This window comes from Letharia lupina, assembly GCF_014066315.1.
Source record: "Letharia lupina isolate WasteWater1 chromosome Unknown contig_27, whole genome shotgun sequence".
NCBI lineage: Eukaryota > Fungi > Ascomycota > Lecanoromycetes > Lecanorales > Parmeliaceae > Letharia > Letharia lupina.
The window spans coordinates 103,868-117,545 of NW_023502996.1; the positions used below are offsets into that span (position 1 = coordinate 103,868).

The 13,678-nt window shown below is 49.4% G+C and overlaps 5 protein-coding genes across 5 annotated transcripts; 1 reads left to right on the forward strand and 4 right to left on the reverse strand.

Annotated features, from left to right (window-relative positions):
* Positions 1 to 1,317: 1,317 nt before the first annotated feature.
* HO133_006818 (uncharacterized protein) lies at positions 1,318 to 2,611 on the forward strand (the record flags this gene model as incomplete). Its single annotated transcript, XM_037297714.1, has 2 exons — positions 1,318 to 1,688; positions 1,738 to 2,611. 2 exons carry the CDS (start codon positions 1,318 to 1,320, stop codon positions 2,609 to 2,611), a joined length of 1,245 nt encoding a protein of 414 aa, XP_037146915.1.
* A 2,693-nt stretch (positions 2,612 to 5,304) lies between these two features.
* Positions 5,305 to 6,369, reverse strand: HO133_006819 (uncharacterized protein; the record flags this gene model as incomplete). Its single annotated transcript, XM_037297715.1, has 5 exons — positions 5,305 to 5,364; positions 5,456 to 5,578; positions 5,737 to 5,925; positions 6,020 to 6,188; positions 6,338 to 6,369. The coding sequence occupies 5 exons, from the start codon at positions 6,367 to 6,369 to the stop codon at positions 5,305 to 5,307; spliced, it is 573 nt and encodes a 190-aa protein (XP_037146916.1).
* A 478-nt stretch (positions 6,370 to 6,847) lies between these two features.
* Positions 6,848 to 8,485, reverse strand: HO133_006820 (uncharacterized protein; the record flags this gene model as incomplete). Its single annotated transcript, XM_037297716.1, has 3 exons — positions 6,848 to 7,406; positions 7,460 to 7,980; positions 8,036 to 8,485. The coding sequence occupies 3 exons, from the start codon at positions 8,483 to 8,485 to the stop codon at positions 6,848 to 6,850; spliced, it is 1,530 nt and encodes a 509-aa protein (XP_037146917.1).
* A 2,270-nt stretch (positions 8,486 to 10,755) lies between these two features.
* On the reverse strand, positions 10,756 to 11,520 carry HO133_006821 (uncharacterized protein; the record flags this gene model as incomplete). Its single annotated transcript, XM_037297717.1, has 1 exon — positions 10,756 to 11,520. One exon carries the CDS (start codon positions 11,518 to 11,520, stop codon positions 10,756 to 10,758), a length of 765 nt encoding a protein of 254 aa, XP_037146918.1.
* A 694-nt stretch (positions 11,521 to 12,214) lies between these two features.
* On the reverse strand, positions 12,215 to 13,277 carry HO133_006822 (uncharacterized protein; the record flags this gene model as incomplete). The annotated part of the gene is made up of 3 exons (XM_037297718.1): positions 12,215 to 12,666; positions 12,728 to 12,827; positions 12,876 to 13,277. The coding sequence occupies 3 exons, from the start codon at positions 13,275 to 13,277 to the stop codon at positions 12,215 to 12,217; spliced, it is 954 nt and encodes a 317-aa protein (XP_037146919.1).
* Positions 13,278 to 13,678: the final 401 nt, after the last annotated feature.

Sequence of the window (13,678 nt, forward strand, 5' to 3'; positions counted from 1 at the left end):
GTGACCTGCCAATCTACCTACGAATGTTGGTTCTGCTAATGTTAATCAAATGTCGGCCATCACCGCATTTGATCAAGCATCGAAAGAAAACAACAACGCGGAGCACTCAGCGAGGATGAAGGATGCAGGATGCAGGACGTGGGATTCTTGTGACCGAGTGGCGGCCTTGCTGCGCCTCTGAGTTCTCTGCTTTGCTGAGTCGGTATGCCGTCCCAATCATCTACTGATCTGCTGTCTGTGGGGGCGTTGCTCCGAGGTGGGGATCAATGACTACTCCGTGTCTGTGCAGCGATACTGATACCGGTATACCGAGGTGATCGATAGCATCGCAAGGGAGACAAAGGCTTACCTGCCCCTTCTGCAGGTACCCGAAATCGGAGGTATGCTCTGCATATGAATCTCCCGGCGGCAAAGTTATTTTCCGCGGGCCACCCCTTGTTGGGTAGAGTACCGTACATCTATATATACCGAGGCAAGTACATAACTCCGGCTAAAGTTCCGATTCGCCAGAGATATCCTGCTTGCGCACCGCCCATGTGAAAGCGCGCTTGCCCAATGGGGAAGGTGACAAGATACAGGGTGTGGACGAAGGGAAGGCGCGGAGCGTACCGAGATAGCTGGCCTTCCCTTTTATCTCAAGATCTGCTCCCTTATTTCCTCGTTGAGTAGTCCCTTTATAGCATCCACTCACAAGCCTTGATTCAAGCTTCCGGCCGCAAGAGCCCCCTGGATCCCTGAATCTTTGATAGCCTTTGGTTCTACTGCAGAGCCTGTGCCAATGAGAAGAACAAAGCAATTACAACGCACCTCCCGCCACCTTCCAACTTCAGCCTCTTGCCCCCCACTGGATGTGTTATTCCATGGGGATTTTGGAAATATTGAAATTTCGCTGGATCGACGATAGGGTCTCCCATTTTGAAAGTGATAGGATCCTCTCATTGGATTTCAGCATCAATCGGACTGTCTTTGACAACGGCAACCCAATTTACCTTGCAACCTGTGGTTGAGCCCAAGTTGGTCCACCGTTCCCCGAACCTTGCTCCGACTCTCCTTCCCCTATGCACATCATTCAGCCGGTGCAGTGTCTCTCTACTCCGAACACGCCTTCGATTGGCAGCCTGTGAGTACCAAGGACGCAATGCGCTCATCGAACAGTAGGGGGAACATCGCCGTGATGGACACCCAAACGCCTATAAAGGGGCCATCAGTCCCCTCTGGAAAAGCACAGCAACAGTATCATTCACTCGCCCATCTTCTATCGCAAGCATCACAGACTCTTGATCTGCACTTCCAGTACTGTCCTCGTCCATCACCAGAATGCATCTTCTCCAACAAGTCACCGCCGCTTCGGCCTTTGCGTCAATTGTAGCCGCTGCTCCTTATCCATTGGTCTCCAAGCGTTCAAGCAATGTGACAGGCGCCGCCAAATTCACCGTCCCTCAGGGTCCACCGAAGCTCCAAGGCAAGAAGATAGCCGGTCCTATTGCCCTGGCGCGCGTCTACGGGAAATATGCTAGGATTGGAGCGAATGCACCAGCCAAAGTCAACGCGGCCGCTTCTAAGGCTGCGGGAACCAACGATGGAACGGTGGTTGCCAGCCCGGAGCAATACGATCAGGCTTATCTCGAGTCTGTCACTGTTGGCGGTCAGACTTTGAACTTGGACTTTGACACTGGATCGTCTGATCTGTATGTTCGATGTCGTCTTGCGCTTGCCATCTTTGCTAATAGACGGTAGATGGGTCTTCTCATCCGAGCTGCCCGCAAACGAGCAGACCGGCCACAACATTTACAATCCCGCCAGCTCCAAAACCTCCAAAGTCGACACCGGCGAGACGTGGAGTATTAGTTACGGAGACGGCAGCTCAGCCAGCGGCAACGTCTACACTGACGTCGTCAACATCGGCGGTACCACCGTCACCGGCCAGGCCGTCGAATTGGCCGAGACCATCAGCTCGGAGTTCGCTCAAGACCAGAGCGATGGCCTCCTCGGCCTCGCCTTCAGCTCCATCAACACCGTCACCCCCAACCAGCAACAGACCTTCTTCGCCAACTCCGAGTCCAGCCTCGAATCCCCGCTCTTCACCGCCAACCTGAAGAAGGGCGAGCCCGGTAGCTACAACTTCGGCTACGTCGACTCCAGCGAGTACACGGGCGACATCACCTACACCGCCGTGGACAACTCCCAGGGGTTCTGGGGCTTCACCTCCAGCGGGTACGCCGTCGGCTCCGGATCCGCCGTCAGCGAAAGCATCCCCGCCATCGCCGACACGGGAACGTCCCTCCTCCTCCTCCCCGACGACCTCGTCTCCGCCTACTACGCGCAGGTCTCCGGATCCTCCAACAGCCAGACGGACGGCGGGTACATCTTCGCCTGCTCCGCCGCCCTCCCCGACCTCACGCTCCAGATCGAAGGCTACGCGGCCGTGGTCCCGGGTAGCTACCTCAACTACGCCCCCGCCTCCGAGAGCGGGAGCTGCTTCGGCGGGCTCCAGAGCAACGACGGCATCGGGCAGTCCATCTTCGGTGATGTCTTCCTCAAGTCGCAGTTCGTCGTCTTCGATGACGCGTCTGGAGGCCCTCAGCTTGGGTTCGCGGCCAAGGATTTGTGAATGGGTCGGTTGGGTCATGTGGTATGGCGAGCAGGACAGGATTGGTGTGGCATGGCGAGCAGGACAGGATTGGTGTGGCATGGTGGGCAGGACAAGATAAATGTGGCATGGTGGGCATGGTTGGTGCATAGAGTGCGATGGTTGATTTGCATTTTCGCCTGCATGCATTCTTTCTTTTTTTCTTTCGTTCTTCATTGGTGTAGGCGATGGGGTCTGAAGTGGCCAAAAAATGAAGGGAGGATTTCCTTAGTCGTTAGAGTATGTAGCAGCCTATTAGACCGTGAGTAATACTTACTTCGTTTATTATATGTCCATTCTTTTCCGTGTCTACTTGCTAGCAGACTCTCTCTCAGGTCAGATCCTTATGCTTAAGTGAAATCGTTTTGATCTCAGCTCAGATCCTTATACCTCTTACTTCGTTTATTATATATCTATTCTTTTCCGTATCTACTTGCAAGTAATCTCTCTCTCAGATCAGATCTTTATACTTGAGTGAAATCGTTTTAATCTCAGCTCAGATCCTTATACCTCTTACTTCGTTTATTATGTGTCTATTCTTTTCCATATCTACTTACTAATGTAGATAGCTCTCTCTTAAGTTAGATCCTTATATTTAAGTAAAATCGTTTTATCTTAGCTTAGATTCTTATCTTGAGTGAAATCGTTTTGATCTCAGCTCAGATCCTTATACCTCTTACTTCGTTTGTTATATATCTATTCTTTTCCGTATCTACTTGCTAGCAGACTCTCTCTCAGATTAAATGTTTATACTTAAGTGAAATCGTTTCGATCTCAGCTCAGATTCTTATACCTCTTACTTCGTTTATTATGTATATATTCTTTTCCATATCTACTTACTAGCAGACTCTCTCTCAGGTCAGATCCTTATACTTGAGTGAAATCGTTTCGATCTCAGCTTAGATCCTTATACCTAAGTGAAATCGTTTTAATCTCAGCTTAGATCCTTATACCTCTTACTTCGTTTGTTATATATTTATTCTTTTTCGTATTTATTTACTAATAGACTCTCTCTTAAATTAAATTCTTATATTTAAGTGAAATCGTTTTAATCTCAACTTAGATGCTTATACTTCTTACTTTATTTATTATATATCTATTCTTTTTCATATCTACTTACTAGTAAACTCTCTCTTAGATTAAATTCTTATACTTAAGTAAAATCGTTTTAATCTTAGCTTAGATTCTTATAATCTCTTATTACATTTATTATTTATAAATTCTTTCTCTTTTCTATTTATTAATATAGATAACTCTCTCTTAGATTAAATTCTTATACTTAAGTAATATCGTTTTAATCTTAGCTTAGATGCTTATATCTAAGTGAAATCGTTATAATCTTATAATTTAATCATTGAGGTAATACGTATATATATTTTCGTCTACTTAAATTATATACAATATATCGGTATCAGCAACGGGATTTACATCAGGTAGAAAGGGGGAGAATTTCATCATTGATTAAGGTATTACGCATAAATATCTACATATATCTTCATTATATATCAATATTGTCATCGGCGATGGGTTTTGAGATGGCAAAAATGAGAAAGGGGGTGGGGTTTCATTGGGCGTTTTAGAGCAGCTTATGGGATTGTGAGTGATATTTAATGTCTTTGTTATGATGTATTTTTTGCGCTTCATCTTTTGTGGTAGGATCCTCATGTTGGGGAAGATTTCTATGTTGGGGAAGAGTCTCATGTTGGGGAAGAGTCTCATATTAGAAAAGAGTTCCGTGTCGGGGAACATTCTCCTATTGGGGGAACGTTCTCCTGTTGGGGAAGAGTCTCACGTTGGGGAAGACCGTCTTGTGAACAAGACTCTCATATCCAAAAACGATCAACGCTCAAGTAAAATAACTGTAATCCACTCTTCCCTAAAAAATGCATGTATACATATATCCGCACTCTTCCCCAAAAAATACATGTCTACACACTTCCCCGCTCTTCCCTAAACGACGCATGTCTGCACAACCCCCCATCTCTTCCCAATATCAAAAACGTCAACACTCTAAACACCCATCGACCAATCACACGTGTCAACCCCGCAACCCGCCATCACAATACCCACATCAGCACGACCCTTACCACCTCGCCAACCCATCCATTCCTCTCCAGCAATGCAGGATCCATGACGGATCCTCTGCAGAAGTTAGTCAGCGTGCCAGGCACATAGCACATCCCACACTAACGAGGGTGTCTGTCTTGATGGATTTGAGAAATGTTGCTACGTGCCTGTTGACTTCGCAAGCAAGCAAGCGTATTCGGGCCACGGACTGAGGGAGGAGAGGGGTGGGTTGGAGGTACGGGGCCGGTCGGTTATGAAGGGGTTGGGTTTATGAGTGATTGTGCTGCGGATGTAGCTGGGGGAAGGGGGGGAGGTGGGGTGTTGGTTGCTGGGTGCCCTGACATCACACCGTGGTTTACTGCATCGTGGGCGAAAACAGGCGAAGGGGGTAGGTTGTACGGAGGCGGGCTTTTGGAGGGAAAAGACCCAGATGTCGGGGTCCCGGTGTACATTCCTCGGTGACAGCGATAGATCAAGTGGTTGATTACTTGCTACAGATTTCGATAGATATTCGGACTTTGGAATGAAAATTCCTCCAATTGACACAGCGCATATGCTTCCAATGACCAAGGCAAGCAGGGTCAATAACACATGGCCCTCCGTCAGGCTCACAAGTCCTCGCTGTGGATGACAGTAGCCGAAACATCCCCCAGTTCCGCCAGCGTAGTCTATGATAATCGTTGATTATAAGCACGGCCCCAGCACAAGCAAGGAATACCGGAGAAGATGAGAGGAGAGGAGAGGAGAGATGTAGCTCACATCGACCAATTGCTTCGCCGAAGCACCCGGGATGTCGCGATCGCCGATGCCGTCGGCGAGGACCGAGACGTCGTAGCCGAGCTCCGCGCCCGCGCGCGAGGTGTTGGAGATGCAGACGTGGGCCTGCGATGGGTGAATGGATGTCAGAGAACCAACAGGACGGGAGGATCCGTCAAAGTAGGGGGAAAAAGTGGCGCACCATGTATCCTGATCGCACCCGTCAGCTCTGGTGTGAAGGGGAGTGGAATAGGTAGCTATGAGGAGATGATACCAGCCAGGACGATCTTCTTCTTGCCCAACTTGTCCAGATGCTCGTGCAGATCTGTGCCGGTGAAGGAGCTGGGATGCTGCTTGTGGACTACTTTCTCCGAGGCACCGGCGCCCTGGGTCAATTCTTCGAATTCTTCGGCCAGTTCGGTTTTCGGGGTGAACAGAGGAGCGCCGTCGGGTGTGCTGTGTCGGACGTGTACCTGAAACATGTTCAGATATGGCTGTTTGGCATTTGGGAAAAGAGGAAGGGTTTTCATTGGGAGGAGGGAAGACAAAGATAGCTCGAAAGCTCACCACATCGCCATTCGCATCTCGGTATTTCTTCAGCACATCGCCGATGATCGCACGAGATGATTTGACATCCGAGATGGCGAGGAGGCCGTGATCATATTCGTTTTGGGCATCGACGATCACGAGGACGCTGTCTTTGGTGGTGGGCTTTGAAGGTTCGACGCCGAGGAAGCTGGAGAGGAGCGAGAAATGGGCATCAGTATTACTGCCCGCTGAGAAGGGAACTTGAAGACGTGTTTACAGGGGATGTGGATAGTTGCAAGATAGGTCGAAGGCGCAACGCTTGGGGTTAAAGAGAACTTAGAGAAGGCCTGGACGTACGAGCGGAAGGATTTGCCTGACTGCTTCGCCATGTTTGTGGATTAGGTATATTAGATAAAGAAGGTTATAGAAGTAACTCGGCTCGCTATATACAAGTGATGTTGTAAATGAGAGATGTATAAGATGTATAAGATGTATAATAGCAAAATACGTGACAGTCAATGATTCATGTGAGGGAGACCTCGAGCAATGATCTGCCAGGGTCCTCCTCCTCCCGTGGTCCGATTGGTGGAGAGAAGATCGGCTTGCTTCGTCATCAATAAGCCTTGACGCTCTGGGTCTAGTCTTTGATGGCTCGCTGTGAGGTGGGAATGGAGCTACAGTATGGCCAGAGTAAAGTAAGCTAGAAACGAGGTGTACAAAATATCAGTGGTAAATCTTGACTACTCAAAACTAATCATGTCAATCAAGGAACATAGATGCGCGATAAGTATTCATTTGCACCGGTCATCCACCCAAACAACGAGTCCACAAATGCAAGCCAAGACGTTACAAGTAGAATAATTCAATTCACGATGCTGTAGCTGTCAGATCTGGACAGTTCTTCCCCGCAGCCTTGCTCGCTTGTCCATTGATTGGCCGATAATCGCAGACCGGAATCTGCGTTATGAACCCCGCATCCTGTATACTCTGTGGGTAACTCGTCGTGCTTGGCGAAATGGGAGGATATCCGTTGGTGTCACCGTTGGCCGTCCATCCCGCCACTGCGCCCGTTAAGAAATCCGCGACGAGGAGGCCATTGTATGCGGTACCGTCGAGCACATCATTGGTGCCGCCGGGTAGGACATCGATGTTCCAGCAAGAGGATCTGGAGCCACCGGAGCCGGGGGTACCACTGTCCGGTTGAGGGTTTTGGGTTCCACCTGGCACCAAGACTCGTTTGTCCAGACTGCGTTTGTCCGTGGGACCGCTGCATCCATCTATCGTCTGGGCTCCAAGAAGGTAGTAGCAGCGGCCGCTGATGGTGGCGTTGACTTGGCTGAAGTCTGCAGATACCACAGCGCCTGGCACGTTGGTCGGTTGCTTCATGTAGAGCGCGGCGACACTATCGCAATCCGCGTCGTCCCAGCTGCAGGACAGGTCAGTCGATGGTTGATCATAGGATTCCGAGAAAGAACATACGTGATGAATGGAGTCAATCCCGTCGTTTGTGCCCAAGCGGCAACGGCAAGCTGTGCATAAACAGACTTCTGGAACTCCACCGTCACAATTTGAGCATTGAAGTCAGGCTCGACCAAAAGTGCGCCATTCGCCATAAGTGAGCTCATTGTGACATCTGTGCTATCAACAAATCCATTCGTAAAGATGGCTTCGGCGAAATCGTTGTACGCCTTGAGGGTGGTATCATGGATTTGGCTGTAGGCAGTGGTCAAATTGCCGGGCGTAGCCGGAGGAGCTCCGAGGGCTGTCCCAGCAAAGCCTAATGCTCCTCCTGATATACCACTGATCAAGGCACCAGTGAGAGCTGTTTCTTCGCCCAGCCCCACTAGACCCCCAATGAGTCCTAAAATGCCGGCGACGGCGCTCACGATCTCTTGATCAGCGAAAACCGAAGCCTGGCTAGGGAAGAAATCGCTTGTAGCTTGAGCGATGTTGAGTGCATTGAGAGCCGTCCCGAAAGACGTTGCGAGATTGTTCATAACCTGGCAACCACAGGTTAGATGATGTGGTCGTTGACGCGGGGGCATGGCTACTCACGTGATCAAGCGAAGTAAAAGAGGTCAAGATTTCCCAGCCAGCTGCGTACATGCCTGGGCAGCCGCCCGACACAATAGGAGGCCCAGTCCCACAGTCGCTGTCCTCAATGCCGCAATTCAAGTTTGCTCCTGCTGGACCACTGAAGAAGATAGATGCAAAGTTGTCGTAACGACCCTGTGCCTGCGTTCGTACCGCAAGGTTGAATGTGAACTCGCGGCCCAGTGTCGACGAAGCGATGTCTCCTTGGGCAGCCGTCCAGCGATCCTGTTGGCTTGATGATGTTCCTGTGATGCTACTGGAGCATTGAATGTTCTCGAAAGATGTGTCGACCACACCACCATTGGCGCCTCCCTCAATTGGCACTCCTGGAGTCAAGGTGGGTAGAGCATTGGCGTAGGGGAGAACTGCCAGGAGTATTAGGCTTGATGGTGCTGCTATGAAGCGCAGCATGTTGTAGAATGAATGGGTGTGTAGAGAGCGTGGGTGGTCCTTCAAACAGTGTGTTGTGGGAAGAGAAAGAATAGACGCTATGAGAAGAGTTGTTCAAAGGCACTAAGAGGTAAGGAATGATACTTGATAATGGAGCAAGTACGTACGTCCCATCAGGATATTTATGTCCGTCCATGCTTACACGTGCAGAGATTGCCAACAGCCCAAGGGAGTACTTCGCCCCATACAACAAGAAGCATTGAAAGAGAAATCCTACTTAGCCCGATGGTTAGGACCAATCTCGCTGATCTGGTATACGAAGACAGCCGGCCACGAGGCCTGGTCTTACTTGAGAGATGTTTCAAATTCATCAGCACTTGAGGCGTCAACGATTAATTTCCGCCAGCCCGTTTGCTCGAAGAGAACGATGGGGTCCAGACAACGCTGATAATGTGGCTGTGGTTATATAGACTGTGCCCGATACGAAAGGATATGATGTTACACTCATCTGGAATACCGGAGGTATTTGTTGGTATGACAGTCCTTCGTAATGGTTGCACTGGGAAGGAGAAAAGCCAGCCAAGGACATGAAATAAGTACCGAGTCAGCTGCGGCATATGAGTACTATAGAATGAAATGAACTGTCATGATGCGCATCTAGTGCGTATGTATGGCGAAGATCAAAGCCTGATCCAGGCGCACGCAATTCCCGGGTCCTCAGCTCTCGGAAGATCTTCTCAAAGCTATTGAATAATGCCCAGTCATGTTTGCTACCAGCAGCAGGTCAGCGTAGGAAGGGGCCTTCCAGATACTTGGTCAAGTGTCTCGACTCGTGTGAATGTGGACAAATTCTCAGCAAGGGATACATGTTATGGTGATGCATCGGCCGTAGTCACAGCAAGCATGATAAGGCGGAGGCTACAGCGCGTAGACCTCAAACAGATAGGTATTGCATGAATGATAGATAATAGGGGGAAAACACACTCCGCCCTCGGTGGTATAGTCCCCTCTTTAGGCTCAACCTGTTCTTAGCTCAGCAGATAATTGATTTTAACCGGGGAGGGCCAGACGCTTCGTCGACATCCAATGACATTAATTTGATCTTGGGTCCTGTGGAACGAAAAGGGGCGGGGAACGTTGAAGTGTGACCACTCAGAGCACATGCGCCACCACCATCACCCATGTTGAGTAAGCCATCCGAAGCGAAATCTGAGCGAAAACGCTTTGTAAATTAATAAATTCGGTAACAACCTTCCTGCAACCTTAGCAGCCTTTGGACCGGGGAACGATACAAAAAGGCCAATAATAGTCAATGATGATAGCCAGTCGGAGATGCCGCCAACCGCCAGCTTTGTTCCTGCCCCAATGATATGCAAGCTAGTCAGTAGTGCTTATCAGGATTCCTGCACACATTACTTTCCTGAAATTTTGAGCAAATCAGCACATTCGTTCACTGAATCTCAGGCACATCATCGAAGGATAGGAAACCCAGGATTGTGGGTCATGATGGTTCTGCAAGCCTGCATGCTGGAGTTCTGACGCCGCATGGCACGATCAAGTGTTTCAGGAGTGCGAGAGGTAACATCGTTAGCCTGGAATACGAGTAGCTGGCAGGCTGATGCGCTCACGCGACAAATATCTGAGCAACAGAGCGCTTTGCAATCTTGCTGTACCAAGGATTTCGTGGGAGCGTATACTACGTGCGAAGGCAACATGAAAGTCTTCCAGAATGATGTGCACACTTCAACGAGCCCAAAAACACAGCAACGACTTAGGGTGAAGACTGTACGTTGTGAAACAAGAAGCGGTTTCGAACCCATGGGTATCAATAAATTAGCAAACGAAATCCCAAATCAAACCATATATGACACCTCCATGCCTATTTTCCAGTGATATGGCCGCGGAGTGTGGGTAAAATTCCGGTGCAATGTCTGACTTCTGGGATTTGGGGGAAGAACATCTGAATGGTTGATGGGTAGAGCGAAAAATGTGGGCTTCATGGGAGACTTCCCGTGCAGTGCCGTCGTCCTCTGCGGTTTGAGGACCGAGCTTCTGATCTGGCAATAGGATATAATATATCCCGGAGGTTTGGAACCACGCTTTTAGCCTTTCCCAGTAAGAGTATGTAGCAAAAGTCATGCATAGAGGGCCATCCGAACTTCAATTTTTCCAAGTCCTACAGTGGTAGCCCTATAGGGCTGACTGGAGAACTTTACGGAGAATCATTAATTTCTCCACTGTAGGACTTAGAAAAAATTAAAGTTCGGATGGCCCTCTATGCATGACTTTTGCTACATACTCTTACCATCCTGTCTACTTCGGCGCCGTCCTGGAAAATGTGTTTTGCTTGCCGGAGGGGGCACCCAGCTCGCTATACTAGTCGCCCTCCTCTTTGCTTGCTCAACGACCACAATAGCGGAGAAAAGTGTCTGCTGCAGTGCGACTGGCTCATGCAAGAAGTCTTCCATGACATGCACTTCTCCTATCTTTTGTTCCTGGACAGGCATACCATTGGCCGAAGTAGAGCCTGTTCTTTGAGCCATACCCTCCGCGTATACGAACAGCGCGACCCTCTTTTTTGCTTCCTCTGTCAACTCAAATACGCTTTTACTAGGACCAAGGGGGTGCCACAGATGTGGCTTGCCATTGATCAAACATTCGAAGTTCTGTTCTTGTAGATTTTGTAAAGCAAGTCTCTGGCTGATGCCGACGTCCTTGTAAACGATTGTAGTGTCGTAGCCGTGGGTATGGAAATTGACTTCCGCAACGTGGAGGCCTCCCGGATCTTGGGTGATGAGCATGTGAGGCTGCGGCTTCAGGAAGCTACCAACCGTATCTAGCCGTATTGTGTAGCTCAGAGCTTTTGTGTTACACAGGGGCGTAAGGGTCTGGATGGTAGGAAAGGCTTGCTGAAGGATATATGTCCGGGCGGCTTCCACCTCTTGTCTTTCTCGTTGGGAAGCAGAGTCAGCGAACAGCTGGGGAGATACGAAGTCATGCTTGTCTGTGGTCTCGATGATTGCCTGGACGAGGGTGAGCTTTTCGTCGGAAGTCATCGTTGCGACGCCCCAAAGAATGCGTTTGCGCCAGTGTGCTCCTATCCAAACGTCTCTGTTCCTGTAGACTGCGCGAACCGCCGATTTCGGAGTGGCAGTAGCGCGCAAATGGGCAGCGCCCACGGCAAGGAAGACGTCCAGAAAGTGGAAGTACCAGTCGAGAGGGTGGAGAGGAGAGCAAAGGAGGAGTTCGTTACCACCAACAATGAACGAATTTTGCTGACTAAGCCTACACAAACCATGCCGCCACCACTTTGCCTCAGTCCCTCAGACGTGCCAAGACCGCTAAGCCCCTTTGGGTTAATTCGCTGACTTCGCAGCCTTAGGGTGGCACGTCTGCGCGCCCCATACAAATTTTGCGTTAACTTTTTTTCTAAACTGTGATAATATCGCACAGGCTTATACTCTCACATATTCTCTATCGAATATACTACTTTTCAAGAGTATACCTCTGAGAATCAGCGAGATGTATATGGGGTTTCGAAAAATTGCCAACTTGAGTGCCGAATTTCGGGTACTCTGCGACAACAACTATTAATGACTCGCTTCTATTCTTTATTGTTGATAAGTTCGTACGTATATGCGATACTCCGGGGCCTATTCTGGAAGTCATTATTGACGTCGAATGTGGTGTACTTGCCTTCGGTGTCGTTGCGCATACAAATTTTCAGGTGTTGTTAGGAAGAAAGTATGCTTATACAATCTGTACGCCGGTCTTTTTAAACAAGAGTAACACGCAGCTCCGGCCAATGACCAACTCTTCCCCTCCCAGAGTCTCCCTCATCTCCCGCGCCATCTTCACCACAACGTCGTGTTCGGTTCCAGCCAGTTGAGGATGCGTCTCCCTCCATCTTGTCACCATACTAGAAGTACTCAACATCTCCTGCATCCTCTCGATCGTGACTGCCTTGTCTCCCAGAAAGAAGTGTTCAGGGTCAGAGAGCTTCCCATCGCGGTCCCATTCGAGCCTTGTGAAACCACTCTCTAAGAAAGCGTCGACGGGAGGAATGCAATTCCATGGAAGAAGAAGGTGGTCATAAGAGTCACGGGCGAGGCGGTTGCCTGGCAGCTCGTACGAAGCCAGGTTCTCGCGCTCTAGACGGGACATTGCCTCCTGAACCTTGGCAGCATTTGGAGTGGAGGGATCTGCTCGGTCAGGTCGGTGCAATCAAGGGAAGCGTATCAAATTCGTAGAAGAAAGACCTACGGCAATACCGGGAAGGTGCTGTCCACAAAGCTACGGTGGCACCGGGCTTGAGGCAAGCAGCAGCAGAAGACCAGAATCGTGGCATGTCGAACCAATGTACCTAGACGACATTAAGACGGTGGCGCTTGTTCGCAAAGACCACACGTACCGCCATCCCGGACGTCAAAAGATCTACCCCTTGCCCCGGCTTTCGAAACGGACCATTCATGTCCTCTGCCCTGCCGACACAGAAGGTTATATTCTTGCCACTGGCTGTTTCTTCCGGGGACTCGGCGCTGAAATTCTTCGCGGTGTTGATCATCTCTGGGCTTGGGTCGATGCCAAAAGCGCTGCCAAAGTGCCTGGCCAACGGCCTTGTCGAGTTGCCAGGACCACAGCCCACGTCTAATAGGACTTGCATGGCTCCTCCAGTTGATCTGTGATTATCGAGTATGACCTTGAACAGGTTCTCATGGTAGGATCCTCGACTAGCTGCGTAGGCTTTGGCCAATGCCGGGGTATATGATTTGAACGTACTTTCTTCCGATGGCATCACGATATTGTTCGACATCTTATTACTTGATTCAGGTGTTTACAGATTCGAATAATTCTTTAGACTTCAAAACGCTTTCAATCCAAGATTCGGCGATTTTGCAGCACAGTAAGCATCATACGTCAGCTCTAAATTGCCGATCCTGTCGATCTGCGGCTCTGTCAAGTTTGACTATGGGTAAGAAAATAGGTCAAAATTTGAAGTCCCACTGCTGCAAGTTTGCCGGCGGGCGAGGTGTGCAAAAAGGAGCAGTTGAAGTGGTACCAATCCCTAAATATCGGAGATTTCACATTGACGAGGATGTCTTTTCCTTTCTTAGCGGTTAAACTTTAGCAAGTCTTACTCGTGGGTAGCGTCTTTTTTTTTCAAGCATGAAGACTACATCGACGGAAGAATAAAATCCAATATCTCGAACTGCA